Source organism: Stegostoma tigrinum, chromosome 4 (assembly GCF_030684315.1).
Source record: "Stegostoma tigrinum isolate sSteTig4 chromosome 4, sSteTig4.hap1, whole genome shotgun sequence".
NCBI lineage: Eukaryota > Metazoa > Chordata > Chondrichthyes > Orectolobiformes > Stegostomatidae > Stegostoma > Stegostoma tigrinum.
The window spans coordinates 126,546,363-126,570,149 of NC_081357.1; the positions used below are offsets into that span (position 1 = coordinate 126,546,363).

The 23,787-nt window shown below is 41.9% G+C and overlaps 1 protein-coding gene across 1 annotated transcript; it reads right to left on the minus strand.

Moving 5' to 3' along the window:
- Window positions 1–6,447: 6,447 nt before the first annotated feature.
- Window positions 6,448–21,888, minus strand: LOC125452598 (uncharacterized). Its single transcript, XM_059645713.1, has 20 exons — window positions 21,814–21,888; window positions 21,671–21,729; window positions 21,478–21,570; window positions 17,059–17,183; window positions 16,467–16,607; window positions 15,932–16,006; window positions 13,545–13,712; window positions 13,337–13,433; window positions 12,833–13,050; window positions 10,614–10,767; window positions 8,835–9,049; window positions 8,638–8,752; window positions 7,902–8,068; window positions 7,744–7,817; window positions 7,532–7,659; window positions 7,211–7,400; window positions 6,988–7,129; window positions 6,807–6,900; window positions 6,631–6,729; window positions 6,448–6,551 (listed from the first exon to the last, which is right to left on the minus strand). The coding sequence occupies exons 1-20, from the start codon at window positions 21,834–21,836 to the stop codon at window positions 6,448–6,450; spliced, it is 2,481 nt and encodes an 826-aa protein (XP_059501696.1). The 5' UTR covers window positions 21,837–21,888.
- Between the last annotated feature and the right edge of the window lie 1,899 nt (window positions 21,889–23,787).

A 23,787-nucleotide genomic window follows, 5' to 3' on the forward strand; every position in this document is an offset into this window, starting at 1 on the left:
TGGTGCTGAAAATGGTGACTTTGTACACTTCTCACTGGACTCACGTATCCATGTACTTGAGTACACATGACAGTAGGAGGCGATGCCTAGTGGCTTTGTCTCTGCACTGGTGCTCCAGAGACCCAGGTAATGTTCTGTGGACCTGGGTTTGAATCCCACCATGGTAGACGGTGGAATTTGAATTCAATAAAGTATCTAGAATTAACAATCTAATAATGATCTTGAATCCTTTGTCAATTGTTGGAATAACCCTTCTGGTTCACGAATGCCTTTTCAGGAAGGAAACTGCCATCCTTACCTGGTCTGTCCTACATGTGACTCCAGGCCCAGAGTCATGTGGTTGACTCTGAACTGCCCTCAGGGCAATGTGGGACTGGCAGTTGCCTAGCCAGACATCCTCACCTTGCTAATGAATAAACCTAATTCTAGTAGTTGGAGTTGACCTTGGTTCAAGCGATGAGAATGTGGAGTTGATTTGGATAGAAATGAGAGATTGTAAAGGAAAGACACCACTAAAAGGAGAGGTCTCAAGATATCTTAACAGTAAGTACAATGTCAGAAAACTATACAAGAAGAAATATTGAGTGCTTATGATAAAGGCACAGCAATAATCACAATCAACTGGAAATATTAGAGTGACCGTAATGGCCTGGCTGAAGAGTGCTTCGAATGCTTTCAAGATAATTTTTAGGGTATCATATTTTGTAATGGACCAGAGACCAGGTTATACTAGACTTGGTCTTGCACAATGTGACACAATTAATTAATGACCTCAGAGTTAAGACAGCCCTTGGTGGCAGTCACCATAACATGATTAAATTTTACATTTTTTAAAGGAAGAGGTTGGGGTCTGAGACTAGAGTTTTAAACTTAAATAAGAGTAGCTATGTGGGTGTGAAACCTGAGGTAGCTAAAGTGAACGGGAAAACTAGGCTAATGAATAGATCAGTACGCGTGGTAGATGGTTAAAGCAATATTTAGAATACTCAGCAAATATATTCCTTCTCTAAAGAAAATTTCTAAAATGACGACTCATCATCCATGACTAACTAAATAACTAAGGGAAAGCAGCAACTTAAAATTTGCACAAAGGTGTTGACAGGTCAAATGATTGGGTCATATAGAAGCAACAGCAGAAAATGATTTCAAGGTTAATCAGGAGGAAAAATTTAGAGTATGAGACAAAACTTGCTTGGAATATAAAAAAAAGAGTTTCTACATAAATTTTAAAAAAAGAGTAAATGAAGCTAGTGTACATCCCCTAGGGAATGAGAACTGTGAAGTAGTACAGGATAATAAGGAAATTGTGGATGAAATGGTGAAATATTTCACTTTTATTATAGCTGTCAACCCGTGGACAGAGGGGCGGGGGGATCATAGCAAAATTATAATCACGAGAAAAGTGGTGCTAAGCAAATTGACAGAGCTGCTGGATGTCAAATCTCCGAGTCCAGCCGGAGTTCCTGCTAGAGTCTTGAATGACGTATCAGATGTGCTGATGTTAATTCTCCAAAATCCCTTAGATTCAGGAAAGGTTCCATTAGACTAGAAAGTCATAATTATAGTCTCTCTGGGCAGTGTGAGTGGCTCAGTGGTTAGCACTGCTGCCTCACAGCGCAGGGGACCTGGGTTTGATTCTAGCCTCTGACTGCATGGAGTTTGCAGTGTTCTCCCATGTTTGTGTGTGTTTCTGCCAGGTGACCCGGTTTCCTCCCACAATCCAAAGATATGCATGCTAAGTGATCATGGTAAATGTGGGGTTACAGAGTTGGGTGGGGTTTGGGTGGAGTGCTGTTTGGAAGGTTGATGCAGACTCAATGGGCCAAATAGTCTCTTTCTGCACTGTAGGTGAATCTATTCAAAAAGGGAGGGAGGCGGAAGACAGGAAACCACAGGCTTGGCATCTACTTTGCGTAAAGAATCAATTAATGATTGTAGCAGTGCAATTAGAAAAACAAGATTATCAGAAAGAATCAGCATGGGTTTGTCAAACATAAATCATACTTAACCAATTTATTGGAGTTCTTTGAATGAGTAACATATGCAGTAGATAAAGTAGATCCTGTCAACTTACAATAGTGTCCAGATGGCATTTGATAAGGTACCAGATTAAAGGTTAGTCTGGATTTAAAAGCTCATGGTGTATGAGGTAACCATGTCTGTTTGGATGGAAGATTGGCTGATTTACAGAAAACAGAGAGTATGAATAAATGCAGAGATAGTAGGAACTGCCGATGCTGGAGAATCTGAGATAACACGGTATAGAGCTGGATGAAGACAGCAGGCCAAGCAGCATCAGAGGAGCAGGAAAGTTGATGTTTTGGGTCAAGACCCTTATTCGGTCATCTCAGATTGAGGGAAGGGTCGAGACCCAAAACGTCAGCTTTCCAGCTCTTCTGATGCTGCTTGGCTTGCTGTGTTGATCCAGCTCGACACCTTGCTATCTCAGATTCTCCGGCATCGGGGATTCCTACTATCTGTAACTCAATTAGTGTGTCTTTTTTTTCCTTTAAGGAAAGAGGTAAATGCATTGGAGGCAGTTCAGAGGAGGTTTACTAGCTTGATGGCTGCATTTAAGGGGTTTGTTTATGAAATTCGATATAGTCCCACTGAAAATTCGAATAGAGGTGACTTAAAGCGTATAAGACGCTGAATGTCTGTCCACCTTGTCAAGACCATAGAGAGGACACTTCCTCTTATGTGTCAGAGGGAAAGTAGGGGACATTTTAAAAATTAAGCATCATTTCAGGAAAGATGAGGAGAAACTTTATGGGGTTGTGCATCTTTGGAACTTTCTGCTTCAGTAGTTGGTAGAGGCAGAATGTTTTTGAGAGGCACATAGGTTGTTAGGCAGGGGTCCCGAGGGCTGTTGTGAAATTCAGATGGTACCCTATCAGTCGTATCCCATGTCCAGTACTTTCCAGGAGTGGACAAACTACGCCATGTTCTTCACAGCCTTCAACACATCATCTATGACAGTAAACAGCTCACTGAGATCTTCCCAACATCTCCAATTATCGCCTTCAAAAAAAATGGCCAGACCTTAAACAGACCATTGTTCACAGCAAAGTACCCAGCCTTCAGGACATCATTGGTCACAACACTGTACAGCCCTGTCATGGAAACCTCTAGAAGACATGTCAGATCATTGACAGGGACACTACCATCACAGTGGGAACACCGCCCACCACGTACACGGCAGATACTCATGTGACTCAGCCAGTAATGTTTAATCGCATACGCTGCAGGCAAGAATTCCCCGAGGCAAGGTATATAGATGAAACTGTGCAGATGGTACAATGGATGAATGGACATTGTGCAACAATCGCTGCAGAGGGAAGCTCTCTCCCAACGGGGAAACACTCCTGTGGTCAAGGACATTCAGCTTCGGATCCTCGGGTAAGCATACTCCAAGGTGAACCTAGCGATACACAACAACAGAGTCACCGAGCAGAGAATGATAGCCAAGTTTGGAACCTAGGGGAACAGCCTCAGCTGGGATCTTGGGTTCATGTCACACAGCAGGTGAGCCTACTGCACTCGACATCCTCTCCCACACAGACACACGTCTATATAGATTTATGGGGTGAATTTGTAATTGCAGGTGCATTCCATTTTGTTCAAAAAGCATACAGTCTAAACTTGTAGACAGTCAATGGGGCATTTTATAAATTCTTACTTTGGAATTAAAACCAACCTGACTCCAAGGTGATACGTAGCCAGATTGTAAACAAGTCTTTACATCTAAAATGCATTGTCTGACCTGTGATGTCACCTCTGGTGGACTCAGGGAACTGATAAAATCTCTAGTAATCTCAGGGAAGAGACTTGAGAAATTCTTGAAATTTATATATTAAATCTTTTCTAATTGATTAGAAGTTTAAACAGCCATCTTAGGTTTGTTCAACACATTCACATCAGTTCATTGACCCTTTGCTTATAAATTCTGTGTCTGATGCCACCTCTCCCACTGACGTGAAGGAGAGACTGAATGCTTGTGTTTTCAAATAAACCTGTTGGACTATAACTTGATGTCACGTGACTTCTCACCTTATCCACATGAGCACCTCCACACATTAGTTTGAGAATTAAATATTTTTAAATGCAGGGTCATAAAAGCAATCAATTGGAGACTTGCAAACAGACCCAAGCTAATTGCCTGCCATTCAAGAGATTAGGCCGATGTAGTGACTTAAAGATGTGAGGTGGAAGTTTGAACAAGGATTTTGTCTACACACAAGATTGAAATTATTCACAGGTCCCACAATTAGAGCCTTAAAGCTCTAAGCTAACTACTTATTCCTTATGTAAAGCATCTCAGCTGCATCCCATTGCTATAGATACAGGTTACATCAGGTGATAAACCCAAAAGTGTGCATATCTTTTTCTTCTGAGCTTTGCATAAGTGTGCATTTGGATATATATTTGAATTGTCAATGTCAACAAGTATCTTTGTAAGAAAGTTGAAGGATCTTAATTGAACAACCCAGATAAAATATGGTTTTTCCCCCAATTAAGAACATAGAGCAGTACAAACACCACCAAGGGAAATGAACACACCTTCAATTGGTCACGCAAAACTTAATATAGGGAATATGAGTCAATTAAAAAAATTGACTGCTAAAAGAAAATGTCAGGCAGCATCTGTGGAGATAAATCAGAGTTAACAGATGCTGCCTGACCAATTGAGATTTTCCAGCAATTTCATTTTTGTCTGCTGCTTTACAGCATCTACAGTTCTTTCGGTTTTTAAAATGGGTAACACTCAGCCCAAGAGCATGGACAGCTGTTTATAGGCACTATAGACAAAGGGCTGTTTGTGATAGCAGGCCAGGTGATGAAGTCAGTAGGCGAGAAGGAGGATATGGGAGAAAGGATATGGGAGAATGTTCTCAGGTCCTAAAATTATTGGACTTGCTGGGACCCAGTCAAAAGTTGAGACGTTCTTTCAGCTTGTACTGAAAGACACTGGAGCACTTTGACATCTGTCTGAGCCTTGCTAATCAGGGAACCACAGTGGTAGGCAACCAGAAGCTCAGCCAGAACATGGTGTTCGTAAAAAGTGGTCACCTAATCTGTGATTCAATTCACCAGATTAGAACAATCCACATTATACTGTGTAAGCAGTAAACATTTCAGATTTGCATGAAGCAGTAAATTTGCTCAAAGGGCAAGTCAGGAAATCATTACACCATTTGTGTAAGTGGAGGGAGGGAGAAATAGTTGTTTGGTGATAGGAGGGAAAAAAAAAAGTGAATGGAATACAGAATGCAGCAAGTATGGAGGATGATAGTCATAACGGGAAACAGTAGGTTTGTGGCAGATAATGGTGGCCCCCAGCCTCTAGCCAGAAGCAGATCATGTCAAGGGAGGAGCTAGAGACAGACCACTTGAAAAAAAGGTAAACAGGTAGAAGAATTACAGTTTAAGCATTGAAAGCAGAAACAGCTAGGTCATTGCCACATTGGAGAAAGTGGAGTGGGTGCTGAAGTAGAACTGGGACAAGTTATATTCCACTTTTTGCCTGTTTGAAAGTAAGTGTGGCCATGGGGTCCTTCATATGCAGATTAAGGGCAGTTGGAAGTGCTTTCCCTCCCCCCCAACCCCATGTTCGTGCTGAAATATTGTAGCAATTAAACTAAAAACAGTTTTTTTTTTAAAATTGAAAAGTTCCTGGGATAGCTGCAAGCCCAGAAGCTGTTTCGTAGTTACTTGTCTGTCAAACTATATTTGCAGCAATTCTAACTGGGTAGCAAAACCCCCTTAAAATGTTTCAAAAGAAACTTCCAGTGTCTAGGCTATTTGGTTTTTAAAAACACCATCATCTTAGTTAGAATTACTTGTGATATTTCAGCTCTATAGGGAGAGATTTTAACTTTGAAACTGACCTCTGTATACAAAGTTGTAGGGAAGAGGGATGAGAGCAAACATCTGCTTTAACATGCAATCAGCTATTTGGTTGGTTAAAAAGGCAGCCAATTGAAAGCTTGAGTGGTTAGAGACAGTGCCAAACTGATTTTAACCACTGATTCAAGGAGTGTAATCAAGTCAAAAAAGGTCTAACAACTAATGGGCAGTCAGATAGTGGAGTGAGTGGGATCAGATTTGTCAAACAATCAGCAGTTCAGGTCATGATCAAGACATGTTTCCTGACTGAACTAGGGAGTAATAAATCCTTTGAAGGGTCACTGCAATAAAGTCATGGTGGCTAGAGCTTCAACCAACAGAAGTACCCTGGTGGCATCTTAGGACTCTGGTTTTAACTGCCTAAATTGGGCAAACTGCTAGGGCTGACATGAAACCATACAGAGATCAAAACATTGTTACAGGTCAAGACTAAACAGTAAGCCATTTCACACCAGATGTTTATAGCTAAGTATATACCAGCTTGGCATTAAAGACAATACAATTTGAATTTGTCATTAGCTTTTAATGAACAAAAATCATTTAAGCTCTGTAGTTTCTGTAGAGAAAAGTGAACACAGTAAGAGCAATCACTGCTGAGCCTCCAAGCAGCACTGGCCAGGGGGACTTTTCTTGGATATGGATGCCTACAAAAACAAAAGTTTCAACATCACTGATTAATAAAACAAAGTCCCCCCCAACCCCCACCATCAAGTGATACTTCACCTTGCTGACTCTTGCTCTCCACAGTAGGGAACTCTGTCAAAATCAGAACTGCTCCTGATGATACATATCCCTGCACATGGGCTGTGTCAGCACTGCGACCTGTTGCAATTACACACCTGGTCAGTACAGCATTACTGGACTACAAGCTGTCCTGTAGTCCATCACAAAAGCATTACCTAGCCGTTGTTTCCTTGGTATACATTGGCCAGGACACAGGAATCTATTTACTGGCTCCTTCCCGCACAAGGCTACACTGCAGTGAAAGTATACCTTGAAGGAAAACAGAACTGCATTATAAAACAGGACATGTACTCACAACATCACTGAAGGAAAAAACCATACTGAAGCAATCTTCACCTGTTCCTTGGTGTAATTATTCCCCTGGGTGAAAGCAAACATCTGGACTTCAAACCTTTTGAAGTGGGCAGGATATTTAACCCTCTCATTCTTGGTTACTGGATGGAAGGTGGTTCTGTACAAGTCAGCTTTGTTCTCACAGCTGTATGTAAAAAACCAGACACTCATCACCCAAGGTGAACATCAATAACTTCCTGTCTCTAGACAACTGCAACTGACTTGCCTGTTGATAATTAGGGCCCACTGTGGAACGCTGTGTTTGTCTGGTGATGCAGTCGCCCAGCAGTCCTGCAGGAACAGTTCGATTTGTGGATCTGCATTGTGCAGCAGCTGCACTTCAACGTAGACAGGATCAGTCAGATACTTGACAACTGGATAGTCACCTTCCTCATACAGCTTGGAATATGACACATCTGCAAACATCCAAGCAAGATGGGCAGGGGGGTCCCTGATAAGACTGGATATCTACTCAAGCCACAGACATCCCCACACACCCACAGCCATGCGACAGCATGAGTACAAGCCACTTCAGGTGGAGATTTACCTGTGGCAAGTTGCATCATCAAGGTCAGAGGCCCATATCCAGGTACAACTGTCGGCTGAGGATTCACTCTGTGTTCAAACTGAAGGTGTAGGGAGTCATTTACATGGTAGCGACAGGATACAGCAAGCCTAGGCACAAAAGTGGCAGGTAACTATTTATTATGCTCACAGAAGAGCATGCATTAAACCCAAAAACTTCGCTCAGAATCTTACCGATATATTGGAACACTAGTTGACTTTTTGGAGAAAGTTACTTCGTTCTCATAGATCATGTAATCCTCCTCAAACTAAAGCAGAATTAGTCCATTAGAGCCCTGTGTATTTCACAGGCAGTGTTCTCATGTTCTGAGAAAAGTGAAGCGTCAGCTTACCCTTCTGCTTGTCCCACACGTGTTTGCAAAGAAGTCAAAGGTGGCCTGGAAGGCACTGCTCTCCTTTGGTCTACAGGTTTTATCTTTCAGCATCATTTTGCCATCCACTCCCAGCAATGCTTCAAGTCTCACAGCAGTGATGACAATTCTTCCATTTGGGAAACATGCTACATTTAAAAAAGGCAGAGCTGTTAATAACACCAGTACTAAACAAGCAAGAGAGCTTGCCTTGAGCAAGTGAAGTCAGGAACTTACTTATCAAGTCACTTATTGAAAAGCTGCAAGAAACAGAAAAGTTGACCAGAACATCCAGGGTTTTATTATCCCGGAATTTCAAGTCAAATCTGTTGCGAAGACCTCGCTCATTTATAGCCTGTAATTGAAGCCACAATTAGCTGGGTTCCACACAAACTAGGCCAAACTAAGACAAAAACCTCAGTTACATACTTCATTAACTACTTCAGCTGCATCATGGGGAATGGTTATTACCGAGTGGGTACCATTCTCTCTCAGGATATAGCCATACTGCTCAGCAACATGGGGGGTGAGCTGCATGTTTCCAATGAAAGGAATCCAGTGCCGATCCAACGTTCCGTGTGTTACCATCAGAGTCATGCTCTCTTCACCACAAAAGCCATCTGCCACAGGAAGCACTAAGAAAAACAGGGCACATTTTGTTACATGTAAGTGCTTTGAAGTATCACTTTGTAGTCTGCACTAGGATGAGAACACTTACCTATTTTGTGGTAGTGTATTAAGTGAACTGTATGGGTAAATGTTAGATTTTCAGGCACCACAATCATCGTGTAGATGACATCAAGCGTATATTGTTCAACACCATCTCCTATATACTGGGGAGGAAAAAGGAAACAAAAAGTCAGCACCATTTCCAATCAGTGACATGGGGATTATCTACCCCTGGCATCCCATTACCTTCCTGTCCACAACTGGTGACTCCATTGGAACTTCCAGGATGAAGATTCTGTTCAAGGCTGTCTCAATTACATTTGTCCCACTGTACACATGAAATATCTGGCTCTCTTCATCCACAGGGAAGGACTGAGAGTCCAGAGTGAGCTTTGAGAGTTCTACATCAGGAAGGAAGTTGCCCAATGAGACATTGAATAGCCATTGTTCAGGAATGGTATCTAGAAGATTCAGAGAGAACAATTACTAGATGTTGTAAAAATTGATCAGTAGGCTACTTGTCCTTGCTTGACTTTAGAGCAGGGTTAGATAGGAATTTTAGTTTTGGGCTATGGATTTGAATCCTTAACATTAGAAAGGGTGCTAAGTAACTAAGTGTTCAGCTGAAGTGAAATGCTGGACATCTTTGGGTCAGAGGACATTGGAAGAGAGAGGAAATGAGTCAGTGTTGAGTTCAAAAGTCACTGACTTTTGAATCTCAGCTGCCATTTCAAGTTAGTTGTTTGCTAGTGATTGTGAAAGTGTTAGATTTTCCCTCAACTCCAATGAGGACTTTTTCCCCAATAAAATTCATTGTGCAAAGAAACATGGTGATCTGAGATTAACTCAGCTAACAATGCTTATGTTAACCAGAAGGCTTCTTTACTAGCCACTCACCAACTAAAGTGATCCCTCTGAATTCAGGAGAGGTGGAGTTCATGTGGTGCTAGGGAACAGTACTTCCTCCCAGTTCAAGTTTGGGAAAGGACAAGGTATTCTTGTTAATACAAGTGCTTTGTGAATATAGGAGGTATATAGTTAGTAAATTTCCCAATAACACCAAAATGGGAGGTAAAGTGGACAGCAAAGTTTACTTTAGTACAGTGGAAGTTTGACCAGATGGGCCAAGGGAATTTAGTTTAGGTTAAATGTGAAGTGTTGCCTTTTGAAAAAGGCAACTCAGGGTAGGACATACCTAGTGAAGTCCTGGGGGCTGCTGCTGAAAAGAGAGTGGAGTGTGGGTTCATTGTGGTTCCGCTTAAGGAACAGAGGTAGGATAGTGAAGTTGTATTTGCTATGCTGGCCTTTACTGGGCAATGCACAAAAATATTGGAGTGGTGGCTGTACATGAGTGGTTAGACCAATGTTCAATATTGAATGAAGTTCTGGTCTCCCCACTATAGGATGTTGTGCAACTTGGAAAGGTCTCAGAATTTATGCACAAACATGCTTCAGGGTTGGAGGGTTTGAGCAGGCTGGGGCTTTTTCCCTGGAGCAGAGGTTGAGGGGTGACCTTAGAGGCTTATAAAAATCATGTGGGGGAATGGATAGGGTGAAAAGCAAGAGGTTCTTTCCCCCAGGGTGGGAAGTCCAGAACTAGAGAGAATAGGTTTAAGCAGTGGGGAAGATTTTGAAAGAAACCCAGAGGGAGAAGTTTTCCTGCAGACGGTGCTGCCTGAATGGAATGAAATGCCACTGGAAGTAGAGGTGTTACAACTGCAACATTTAAACAGGCACCTGGATGATGTGTATGAATAGAAAGTGGTTCAAAAAAAGGGCTAGGTGCTGACCCATGGGACTAGATTTACTTAGGATCTTGGGTTGGCATGCTGATTTAAAAATTGAAGGATCTGTTTGTGCTGCACATCCAGATGACTCATTCTGTCAGGACTGGTGACTTGACATTAGTTCTAACGTGATTGGATCAAGTCTGCAAACTTGGACATGTAATTAATTGGTCAACCATAAGGTTTTTTTAAAAAAATTATTTACTCTACTGTTCCCTTCTTACAGGGGAGTACATACCATCAGTGATAACCAGGGGCTGGGGTATAAATGGTGTAGTAACTGGATGGATCACACTGATTTTATTCTGTCCCCATGCTTTATCTTCCCACAGGTTCTCCAGGAACAAGTTAATGCTGTACTTGATGCCATACTGTCCATCCACCACATGGCTCTGAAAAGTAAGTTTTTGAATTAAAACCAGACCAAAATTAAAAGTAGTTTCTCCCCCACATACATGCAGGTTTAAGCCAGCTCAGTGGTCCAAGGCTCTGTATCAAGGCTCCAGTCTCTTGGGTTGGAGTTTGAATTCAACTACCACCAGGTGCTGGGAGTTGTTAGTGGCTAGTACTGCTGCCTCAGCAACAGGGACCTGGGTTGGATTCCAGCCTCTGGAGACTGTACAATCTCAATTTCTATTGGGGGCCTTGGGTGCTCTAATTTCCTCCTGCTACAAAAAAAGGAGATACATAGATTAGCCACACTAAACATGGCATGGGGGGGGGGGGGGGGTAGGAGAAAGTATTCCATCTAGACCAGTTTGCTTTCTGTCTGGAGAGGTGGTGCAGGCTTGCTGGGCCAAGTGACCTCTTCCACACTGTAGGGATTCTAAAAACCAAGATGTTTGATATTTCTAATTAGTTCAATGATCAGACTTCTCATTTAATTTCCAGATTCAACAAATATGTATGCGTAGTCCCAAGACCTCAGGTACAACAAGTAGCCAACTGCAGCCAATGGAAACTAGACTTGGCCCCCAAAAACTAATTAAAGCAGGAAGATGTTTGTTATACAAAACTGTTACTGCTCATAGGCCCTTCAGCCTTCCCACCCACCCCCACCAAGACTGTCCTAACATGCATTTCATCAGTTGTGTTCCATTTTGCAAAGAAGATTGCTATATTCCCTTAGCCCATGTCTGCTAGCAACTCATTTCTAACTGGGGAAAGATAGGCCATCTACACCTCTTTGAAGCTGGCAAACTTTGATCACTCATCTTTCAAGGAAGAGTGATCATCACCACCTCCTTAGGAGGTCTTCACCAGAGCCACACAACAAACCCAAGCCATACTTGGAATAAGGTTCTCTATAGTTGCAACATGACTTGTCAGGTTTTTAAAAAAGAAAAACACTACTATATCCCAGCTGAGAGAGAATGCCAGATATGTCTAGATTCCTTTGTGTTGAGGCTAAACAAACAGTTTTTCCAAAAAACTGCACATTTCCCTCTTACACTGTTTCCCCAAAATGCATCATCTTGCATTTGTCTGGATTTAATTTCCCTCTGCCATTTCCCTGCCTAAGTCTTCAGCCTATAATCCTGCTGTAACTTCTGGCAATCTTCACTAAATGGAAGATCTGCATTTCTTCCACAGGCAAGGGTTTGTTACAATGATTCTGTAGGGCACTAGTCAGTTCTCCTGTTAGAAACACTTTCACTTGCATGAAAGAAAGTTCTGTATCCATCCTTCCAGCTTGCTAGAGGTCCCACGTGACCTCACCTTCCATAACGGCCTGTCATCAAAAGCCTTGGCAGAATCCACAACATTTACTACCCTCAAATCATTTGTTACTTCCTCAAACACAGCCATCCTGCTTATGGTTAATGAGTGGCACTTCATTTCTCACCTCCACACCTCCAAAATTGAGTAAGTCTTCATCTTCTCAATTTAAGTTCTCCTAGCATTGGCAAGGCTCATTAGGAAGTTGAAGACCAGATTATCTGTTACTGTTAAGGACCATGCTAGTGATTTCCCAGTCCTTCATTACAGGAGGCCCCTAGAAGACTTCATGCGAGATTCCCACCTCCCTCAGCATTCTGAGGGAGAACAGGGCCTGGGGGGGGTCCACCCACTTAATTGCTTTTCAAAGCACTTTAAGTGAATTGTCAGGTCCTAGAATATCAACTTAAGTTGATCATTCATCATGAACTTTTATATGAATGAGCATCTAGATTAAAAAGTAGTGTTCTAAAATTAAGAACATCAGCATTAAGATTTTGCAATCTTGGGACAATAATCTTTAAAAACCAAAACAGTGACTCGAATGAGTCGCTAAGCTTAGTAAAGGATTGAATGGAAAACCACTCCCTGAAAGAAGTCCATACCACTGTGGACAATTTTGGATTTAAACTAGGCTGGCCTGGTATCTTAAGATGAGACTGGTATCTTAAGATGAGATGTAATTTTAAATACCATAGACATTTTTAGATGTTACACATCTAAAAGGGGGCTCTCAACCTTATAGTATCCATCCTGTGCTCCAATTGGGACCTTTATTGCAACAGCTGTATCATTCTGGTCAATGGTGTAGCTTCTTTCTGCCATTGTTGTAGGATCCAACTTTATCCCATTCACTCCCATGGAGTGGTTGTCTTGATGAACTGCACTGGTTACAATTGGAGTGAAGATTCTTGGTACTGTCCAGATGATCATGTCATCACTGAATGAGGTACCATCTAGAAAGAGGGAAGCAAAGTAACATTTTGTCAACTTGACAAAGTCTTCAGGATCGACTAATCCAGGAGAATGCAAGTGGAATTGTGAATGAGGAAAAAACCATGTTCTGCAGCAAACATGATTTGTTAGTGGCTGATAACATGTATTTAGAGTTCCAAGTTCAAGTGAACAAATGTTTTTATTATAGCTGTATCCAATTTCAGATGGCTTAAAATTGGTGTCAAGGAGGGACTGGACAAAAAAGACAGACATCCTATATGGATGTTGAAACACTTTGCTTCTTACCTACAGGGCAAGCCACTGCAGTGTCAATTAACAGAGCCATCCAATGCTCTTTGTAAAAGGTAGTTGATCGGATCACCATCAAAGGAATTCCATGGACCTAATTAGAAGGGATGACTAGTTTACATGTCAAACTGGACTATTCAAACATACTAAGATTTGGAAAGTTTGACCAAGGAAGAATAAAAGGATGTTACATTAGTGAACTCACCAAAATGGTTTGAGCCTCATTGGTATCATATGGAGCACGAAGCAATATACGAGATACTGTTGTGTTGATTCCATAATTCATCTGATGTGCTTCTTTCACAGTCATAATCCTTTTGTCACCAGGGACATGAAAAACTACTTGCCATATTCCACTTTCTGCACTACTTACCTAATGCAACAGTAAAGACAGTTAAACTCCACTTGACCACAAAATATTGCAATAAGTCATTGTTAAATGGTGTTCTAGTACATTGGCAAGGATGCACAAGGTGACTGGTGACCTTGTTTGTACACTTTTTTACCCTCCCTGTCAGTGCAGGCTGCTGTTCCTACTTCACTGATCACCCAGTGGTTAAGACCATGTACTTTGCTAGTTGACCTCTCCAAGTAGAGGAATTCTTGTACCAAATGGATCCAATTGACAAATTGGATCAAGTTCTTACAACTCAAACCTCACTTGCAAAATAATCAAGTGTGAAGCTGGATGAACACAGTAGGCCAAGCAGCATCTCAGGAGCACAAAAGCTGACGTTTCGGGCCTAGATCCTTCAGAGAATTCTGATAAAGGGTCTAGGCCCAAAACGTCAGCTTTTGTGCTCCTGAGATGCTGCTTGGCCTGCTGTGTTCATCCAGCCTCACATCATCATCTTGGATTCTCCAGCATCTGCAGTTCCCATTATCTCTCCTCACTTTCAAAAGTTGGTTTGAATGTATGGTGCATGTATTCTGTGCTGTTATGTTGGCTGGGGCTCCTCCACTAAAAAGGAGAGAGTATGCTGTCTTGTATTTTCCTTACCCTAAAGGCATTGAAAGACTTAGTAAATTCTGCAAGAGTTCCTTGGGTTTTCAGAAGCCACTTAGCATGGAGGACAAAAATCCCAATTGAAGTAAATTGGTCTTTACAGAAAATGCTAAACTTTTGTGCAGAGTAACAGGCCTGTCATAGCTGCGACATGTCAAACAATTGAATGCCTAAAATCCCAGTCACTTAGCAAATCCACAGCATAGTGTGCCCTTCAGGATTTCTTAGAATCCAATCCACAAGAATATTGGAAACTGCTATAGTAGGGAGAACCCTTTATGGTAACATGTTTGAATATGCTTAAAGTAAAGAAATATTTGAGATGTTTTTGTGAAAGAAAATACTTTGTACTATTGAACTGGTCATACCTGAAACCTGGCTTGAATTTTAAAAGACACCTAATGATCTGTTAGCTTACTGGTGACAACTGTTGAGTGATACCACTAGAATTAAATTTAAGAACAAACCCAAAGAGATTGAGCTTTTTACATGCAACCTTGGACACAGTGAAGTGTCATTCCCAACTCTAATGCACTTGTTCAATAGCACAGCCTGCTAGTCTTAATGGGATTTCATTATCTTTTGACAAACTGAAAAGATCTCTTGTTTCACACATGTTCCTTAGCTTTAGGCCTTCTGCAGTTCATGAAGCAACTCAACTCTTCCCTTCCATACTGTTTGGGGCATTAGGTTTATAAACTGTGCTGTCTCCAAGTAAAACCCTGCATCTTCTAGCTAGAAAGTCTTTGTAACACTGGTCTCTTGTTCCCAGTGCAAGAGAGATTTCTCCATCTCAACCCTCTTAATGCATTGATCTGTATTTTAAAAACCCTCAATATACACCACAAGTCATACTCTGACTGCCCAAGTGTTCAACTGTATTGTGTCAAGGAAGAAAAAATGTTACAGCTGTACACTTACACACTTAGGGAAGTTTGCTTTTAGGTTAGGGCTCAAAGTTAGAGTAAAAACGTTGACTGCAATGTTTAATTCAAAAATCTTACATTAAATTGGTGTACCTTTCTTGTTCCTTGTAGTCAAGGACAGTTTGTGGGGAACCATGCTTACCTTGGAGAAAGCCAGAACTCACTTGTATAGCTTGGAGGGAGTCATTCAACTTGCATAGCAGGTCTGACTCCTTGCTTTGAGGCATGAACTATTGTGCCAGTTTTGAACCCACCACTACTAGTGGTCATTCAACACTAACCTAGCCACTGTATTTAAGCAAGCCTATGTTAAAAAAACAAAAAAAATCACCATGTCAAATCAGGGAGATAAGCTTTTGTAGTAATATCTGAATTTAAGTTGAGAATTAATTTAACTACAATGTTGTAGCACTTGACATTTTAACATTTGATGCAGTTAAAGTTCTTTGATAAACTCCTTAAGTAAGGAGTTTGCTCCATTGGGGATTTCTAGTATTCTGTGCTTGCAGTTCACATTGCCAGTTAAGGAGTTCATAAACTAAGGTCCCAAGATGGATTTATAAAGTCCACAAGGTGGTCAAACCATAGTAAGTTACATCTTTAAACTGGGCACAATTCATCACCATGTTAACAAGAAAAAGTTTCTGAAAACAAACTTACTTCTGGAAATACTAAAGCCCAATCTTCAGCGTCTTGGGCATAATCTATATTTGGTATATTTCTTTGTACAGAGACCTGTGCATAAATATTTAGAACAATAGTTAATGCATTTCTGTAGTTAACAAGTCCATGCCAAGAATCAGTGATAAAGACGCACAGTAATATTAGAGCATAAGCTAAATGCAAAATAGTTATGGGACAGATGAAGTGGTCAGGTAGGAACATGTATCTCTTTGAAAGGGTGCCTGATGCAAAAATTTAGGCAGGTGCTCTGACAGCTACCATACCTAGCTTTTAGTTGTCAAGTAACCTTTGACTTTACAGGAGGAACAATGCTTAGTTAATTTTCAATGCAGGTACCCCAAAAGATACTTTAACTCAAAAGCAAGAAATTAAAACTGTATACTACAACTAGAGAACAAGTGTTATATTCAGTGGCTAGGTTAAAATGGCCCATTTGGTGCTTTATTTCCTACAAGGTCTTGCAGTCTCCATTCTCAGTCTGAATGACTACATCCAATTCTGTAGTTTTTACCTGCATGTAATTTTCTTCACAGAAAACTTCCCTTGCAGCCCATGGGAAGTACATACACACAAGAGTCTGTGTGTATGTTGAAGCTTCCTTGCTTGTTCCAGAGAGTTTTATTTGTATAGTGAGCCTGAACTGCTCATCATTCTGTAAAATTAATTGAAACTGTAGTAACTGACAGATCAAAACATCTGGTTACATTACAAGAAAATGCACAATTGATCAGATATTAAAGAGATCAATAATCAAAATAGCTTTGTAATATGCACTTCCATTCAATTATCCCTGAGGTAAATTGAAGACTGGAGTCCTTCAGTGATACAGTGCATCAGCCTTCACATCTGAAACCAGCAAAGTGTTTACCCCATCTTTTTAAATCCCTCTCACCCATCTCCATTTCTGCTAGGGTTGCAAGAGACCTGCTACAAATAATTGGAAAATTGATGCTTGTTTAAACATCAGTAACTGCATTCATCTTCTACTAGGTCCAAAAAGTGTATTGAAGTGTTTAAAGTAGTGATATTTGCATCTGATAAGTGGCCAAGACAAAATTCCATGTTTGAAACTGTAGCTCCATACTGGTAGTTGAACTACTTACCAAATTATTGACATAACAGCTGAGGACTGAGGCACGAAATTCAATATTCTGGTAATTCACTGCAATTGTATAACCACATTGAGATGCAAGCCTTGGTGTGATAGGAAAAATATAGCCAGACTGATCTGAAAAGGTAAACAAAAAGTGAATCAAGCTGAATTATGTCTATTGACCACTTGTTCTCTGCAAAGAGAGATTTTTAGGAAAAATTCCTGAAAACCCACATAGCAGGAAATTTTTATTTAAAGAGGTAAGGGAAGATGGGAAGTGAGAACCCTGCCAGAATGCCAAGATATAGATAAGTGTGACACCAGTACCATGGCAAACCGAGTAATCAGCAATTGTTTTTAGTTCACTTGTAAACGGCATTGAGGAAGGACAAGTTTAGCTTTTGATTTGAGTTTAGTGTTTAGGATTCTTAAAACTCAAGTTGAGAGAAGGGAGCTCAATCATGTTGTATAGCTTGCATTTAGTGAAATTCTAAATGCTGTGTCTGGTCATCGAGACTGCAGGAAAGGGTCAATGTTTCGATTATCTTGATCACTGGGTTGTTCAGAACTTTTGCAACAGTGTCTCCAGCTAATGCTCATCTGCAAAGTAAGCAGTGTTGCATGGACAGGATGTAAAATACTGGCCACCCTGGAGCTAAAAGAAAGCAATTAGTGAATAAAGAGATGACCAGAGGAACAAAAACCAAACAGACAGTCTGAAAAGCCCCAAAATGCATCTTAGGAGTTTGCACCATAAAACAGCATGTGATGGTCTCCTGGGGAAGTGTAGTCATTACCCAGCTGTAGAGGGAAAGAACTATGGCATAGTGGAAGACAGACAGGTGCTTTGAGGCTGCAGACAAGATATTACCAAATGGCTGCAACACACTAGGGAATTGTGGCCCCCAAATTGGCACCAATGGCAAAGGCAGACAAGGAGGTCCTGCATTAAGACTTGGGGGAAAACTTGATACCATTGGAAAGCAGACCTCCTAGATTCTTGATTACACACTAGCAGTAAAGTGTCTAGTGTGACAGTCAAAAGGCTCATGGTTGCTTGACCACTTGGACAATAGTTGGCTTTGGACAAATTAATAGGTTATGCTAAAGCAATGAAACTGATATCTTTAGAGTTTGTGGTTGGTGCTGCCATTTGGTGGCAGTTGATCTAATTTAAGTTTAACAAACATTTAGACTAATTTAGAACTGAGGAGGCTTGATTAAACAGGTTTCTCTCAATTTATTTGTCAAATGAAGCGGGTAATAGAATAACCTGGAAGAATGTGGCCCCAAGCAACAAACTGGTTGGAGCAGTAGACTAGGTGAGGTTAAATGAAGTTATAATTTACATCTGTGGTCATGATAAAGAAACCAGGAGAAGAGGACTGTGATATAAAAATCAAACAGAGGAGATATTAGCTAGATTAGAAGGTCCAGATGTGATGTACCCCAGAGAGCTGCCAGAGGCAAGGGAGGGGATTGCAGGCACTGAGTTTGCAAGTCTTCTGGCCACAAGAGGACTAAAGGACAGCTAATGGCCTGTTCAGAGACAAGCCAGTGAAATATAGGTTAGTAAGAGTTCAGAAGTCTGTGGGTAGCCAAGTATTGGAAAGAGGACAGACAGAATCTACATAAAGATATACAGCACAGAAAGATGCTGATTTAGGATACTTGGTCAGTTGGGCCAATCTAGTTCCCATTTGCCAGCATTTAGCCCATATCCAACAACCTTTCTATTCATATAGACATCCAGATGCCTTTTATGTGTAGTTATACTAGCCTCCACCAATTCCTACAGCAGCTCTTTCCTTCAAACACTGCCCTCTGCATGAAAAAAGTTGCCCTTCAGGTCCCTTTTAAAATCTTTCCACTCTCACCTTAAGCCTATGCCATCTAGTTTGACTCCCCTACCCCAGTGGGCAGCTCAGCTATTCACCCTATCCATACCCCTGATTTTATAGCCATCACACCTCAGCCTCTGATATGCCAAGGCAGAGAGCCTCAGCCTATTGAGGCTGTCCCTACAGCTCAAATGCTGGCAACACCCTAGTTAATCTTTTCTGAACTCCCTCAAGGGTCACAAAATCCTTCCAATAGGAGGGATAACAGAATTGCATTCAGCACTCCAATAGTGATCTAACCAGCATCTTGTACAGCTGCAACGTGACCTTCCAACTTCTTTACTCAATGCACTGACTAATAAAGACAAGCAAACCAAGTGCCTTCCTCATTATCCTATCTGCCTGCAACTCCACTTTGAAATTAGGAGGCAAGCATTAATCAATGATAGCTTGCCTGACTAAGAAAAGGTGTGACAGGTTTGACCGAGTTGTGAAGATGACAAGATGGGTGGATGATTGTGGGTAGACTGTTGATGCAGTCTACATGGCCTTAGTTAAGTTTTTGACAAGGTCTTGCACAGACTGCAGATGGGATCCAGGGCAACTTTGATTCAGAACCATCCAAGACAAACAGCACAATAGTCAAGTGTTGTTTGTGACTAGAAACTGGTGTCCAGTGACATTCCACAGGGCTCAGTGTTAGTCAATTGATGTTTGAGCACATAGGAGGCTTGCTCAGTAAGTTTGTAGTCCAGTTTTGAAAATCTAATTCAGCAAAATGTTTGGATTAGCAGGTAGAGTGTTAAGAAAGTACCAAGGGCATTCAAGAATTCCCTTACAGGAGACAAGCACTCACTGGCTCAATATTTCCCATCCCTAATTGCCCTTAGGTGGAGGGGTGCCTTGAATCATTGTAGCCCACATGCTGTCATCACAGCATCAATGCTGTTGGTGGTGGTGGCAGGGGTGGGGGGGAAAGGAGGTGTTTCAGTAGCACTGAAGGAACAGGTATTATATTTAAAAATCAGGATGGCCAGTGGCTTAGATGGAACTCAGGTCTTGATCTCCTCATTCTGCTGTCCAGCATGAATTAAAAGCAATTCCTTCAGCTAGTATAGGAAGTTAAGATACTGCATTTCCACCACAGGTGGCGGTTTATAGACAAAGTGTACTTTTTTTTAAAAAGAGAGGTGATCAAATTTGACAGGTCAGAGCTCCATCTTGACTGATGGATTATTAGTCTGCTTTACCATGCTAAAGTCATTTATTCATGTAGTGCTAGTTAAGCCATAACTAACATGTTCTGGACCTAAGTGAATTTTGGCACAAGCTGGTCAAGCTAGCCTATTTGCATATTGTCAGAAATCATAATCCACAGATCAGCAACGTCACAACAGCAGAATTAATCAGCTGGATGCATCATGACCACCTGAAAGCAGTTATCCCATTAGCTAATTGCTAACAATCTGGAATAATATTCAGTGTACTGTCAATGCCATTTTTGCAATATTTCATTACTGATGTTCACCACATCTTAACAGGGGAGATGTTTTCATGGCAGTGGTTATATTAACCAGAAGAGTTATTGATCCTTCCAGTTCACTCTAGTGAGAGAGCATCCAACTCTTTCCCCTAAGATTTCTGATCCTTTAGCTCCAAGTGCTTTATCCAATTGGACAAAATATTGATCCATAACAATTTTATATCTGAGGGACCTATGAACTGATAGGAAATTTCACAGGCTATGATTAACATTACCCTTCAGTTACTAAACTAGGAGCTTCATGGATTTTAAGCCTTATTACCAAATTCAAACTAAGGCCATAACTCAATGCTTCCACATCCTTTGGAGGATAATCAATGATTGGTACATTGCTCCCTGATTTGAATACTGCTAAATTACCCATTGAGAAAGTTGCTGGTAATCTTGCAAGTCATTCAAGGTCAGTAAGACTTTAATAAAGTTAATCTACAGTATTCCAACAGCATGTTTAGAGCAAGTTAAATAAACAAGCCAAGGTAAATTTGGCTACTGGACTGAATCAGCTAAGGCAGTAGGGCCCAGATGCCTACTTTTTCTAGTGTTCAATAACCCTTTGTTTAAAACATATGCAACTGATTCATCACATTACCAGGATAGCAAAGTGTGGAGCTGGATGAACACAGCAGGCCAAGCAGCATCCTAGGAGCTGACGTTTTGGGTCTGGACCCTTCAGAAATCATTTCTGCACATTATCTGAGGAGGAATTCAAACAGGTCCTGTCCTTCTTACTGAAGGAATTGTTCTATAGCCATCTCTCACACAGAATCAGCAACAACCTATTTTTATGGCAATGTTATCTCTGCACTCCACTTTCACTGTTGTGAAATGGAAGCTTTTGTCGTTGTAACTTTTTGCTCAAATATTTAAAACAAAAACCGAGGCATTAACGTCATGGTTACACAAGTAACCACCGATTTCTGGACTGGCATGTAGTGGGAGAGAGAAAAAAACCCACACAATCTGGGACGGCATACAATGGGCGTCTGTCAGACCAGCACCAGGAGTCTGTGGTTACACACTGACTCCAATATGAAGCAGCACTCACCAACAACGCTAATCTGCCAGAACTTCCCAGCAAGAAAATCCTTATTCAATCCAACCCAAAAAACACTGTCGCGGCATTCAGTCTTCAGCAAACCTACAGCAGTGGATTTAAAAACAAGCATTTCAACAATAAAAACACTAGGCCATCACAGACAACACCAAACCAAGACACACTTTGTACAAAAAACACTGACCTGGCGGAGCACTTTGCATCCAGACTTCAGCGACTGTAGCAGCCACCGATAATATCAAACTGTTAAGGAGAGACAGAAGCAATGAGCAAACAGATGGGAACCTCCCTCCTGTCTCCAACTTTCTCCCCATCGCACAGACTTACCCAAACAGCAGGATCGATGCCATGATTCCACACTCTGGTCCCGAAATGAGCAGCTTCCGCTCCTGTCCCACTGAAATACTGACACAAGGGGAGGGGAGGAGCGCGCTATTTATCCCGGGTTCCGGGTCACGCACTCAGCAGCAGCACCCCCGCCCCTCAGGCCCAGCCCCCCACCCAAACATTCTTGCCCCTCACACACCTGCCCCACCCACATCTGCCCCCATCCTCATCCCCACTGATACCCACCCCAGTTGGCTCCCTCCCCCACACATCCACCCCAGCTGATCCACTCCCCCAATCACACTTGCCCCAGTTGAGCCCCTCCCCCACTCACCCCCCCACCCCCGGCTGATCAACTCCCCCACCCACATCTACCCCAGTTGACTCCCTTCCCCACTCACACCCACCCCAGCTGATCCACACCCCACCCACATCTATCCCAGTTGACTCCCTTCCCCACTCACACCCACCCCAGCTGATCCACACCCCACCCACATCTATCCCAGTTGACTCCCTTCCCCACTCACACCCACCCTAGCTGACCCACTCCCCCACCCACATCTATCCCAGTTGACTCCCTTCCCCACTCACACCCACTCCAGCTGATCCACACCCCACCCACATCTACCCCAGTTGACTCCCTTCCCCACTCATACTTGCCCCAGCTGACCCCCTTCCCTCCTCATGCCATCACCCCCCATGCACAGATGCTGCCAGACACACTGACTTTCTCCAGCAATTTCTGTTTTTGATTCAGATCTTCAACATCCGCAGATCTGTGTTATTCCATGTTGTAACTTGCCAAGATCCTTTTGCCTTCAAACAACCGCCAAACCTTAAACAGACCATCATTTACAGCAAACTACCCGGCCTTCAGGAAAACAATGTGTACAACACCACACCACCTTTACACACAACCACTGCAAGACATGTCAAATCATCAACACAGACACTACCATCACACACCACCCACCACATACACAGCAGATTCTCATGTGACTTGGCCAATGTTGTCTATCTCATACACTACAGGCAGGAACGCCCCAAGCATATTGATGAAACCATGCAGATGCTATGACAGCGAATGACTGGAAACCACACAACAATTGCCAGACAGGAATGACCCCTCCCAGTCGGGGAACACTTCAGTGGTCATGGACATTCAGCCTCCGATCTTCGGGTAAGCATCCTCCAAGATGGCCTTTGAGATACACAACAATGTAGAATCGCCGAGCAGAAACTGAAAGCCAAGTTCTGTCCCCATAAAGACTGCCTCAATGCCGATCTTGGGCTCCTGTTGCATTACCTGTGACCCCACCACATTATTCTGTATCTGTAAAATGTTCCTTACTGCCATGTTTTTCATCAACACCTTGGTAAATTGTTATGATCTCTCTACCTTAATTAGTTTGTATGGTTTTGGGTTACTTGCCACTTTGGTTAGACCCTTGTCATGTGGCTCTTATACCTATCATGTTATTCCAGTCATCTGCTTTGTCTCCAGCGCCATCTTTTAAAAAAATATTTAGTGATTATCTCTCTGCTTCATTTAATCGGATTATAGGTCCATCCCTTCACTTGTTATTCAGCTGCTGACACCTTACTCAAACCATCTGACACTCTTGATCACCCGCAGAGACCTATTATTTGGCCTGTCAACACGCAACTCACACCATTTGTATGATCTTTTGATCTCTCTGCCCATTGATCTTTCTGCCTATAAATTTAGTTTCTGTGTGTTTCTCTCTCACTTCACTTGTATTGGGACTATAACCTGGTGTCGTCTGGCTTCTGACCTCATCCACCCCAGTCCAACACTGGCGCTAGCACATCATTGCTCCTGAGTGATATTCAATCTTTGAGGTACTAGATCCCATTCTCATAGGTAGGAACTTCCTATGCTGATGTCAGTTTTAGTTTTCCCAGCAGATATTTGTACATACAACCTCAAAGCATATTTTGCTTCTCTGCGTA

What these genes read in the sequence shown, in the direction of transcription:
- LOC125452598 (XM_059645713.1), bottom strand. Translation starts at nt 21,836, where the DNA reads ATGGCATCGATCCTGCTGTTTGG. An exon ending in GATGATGCAACTTGCCACAG is followed by an intron (nt 7,401 to 7,531) that starts GTAAATCTCCAC and finishes GGATGTTTGCAG; the next exon opens with ATGTGTCATATTCCAAGCTG. An exon ending in ACCAAGGAAACAACGGCTAG is followed by an intron (nt 6,730 to 6,806) that starts GTAATGCTTTTG and finishes TAATTGCAACAG; the next exon opens with GTCGCAGTGCTGACACAGCC.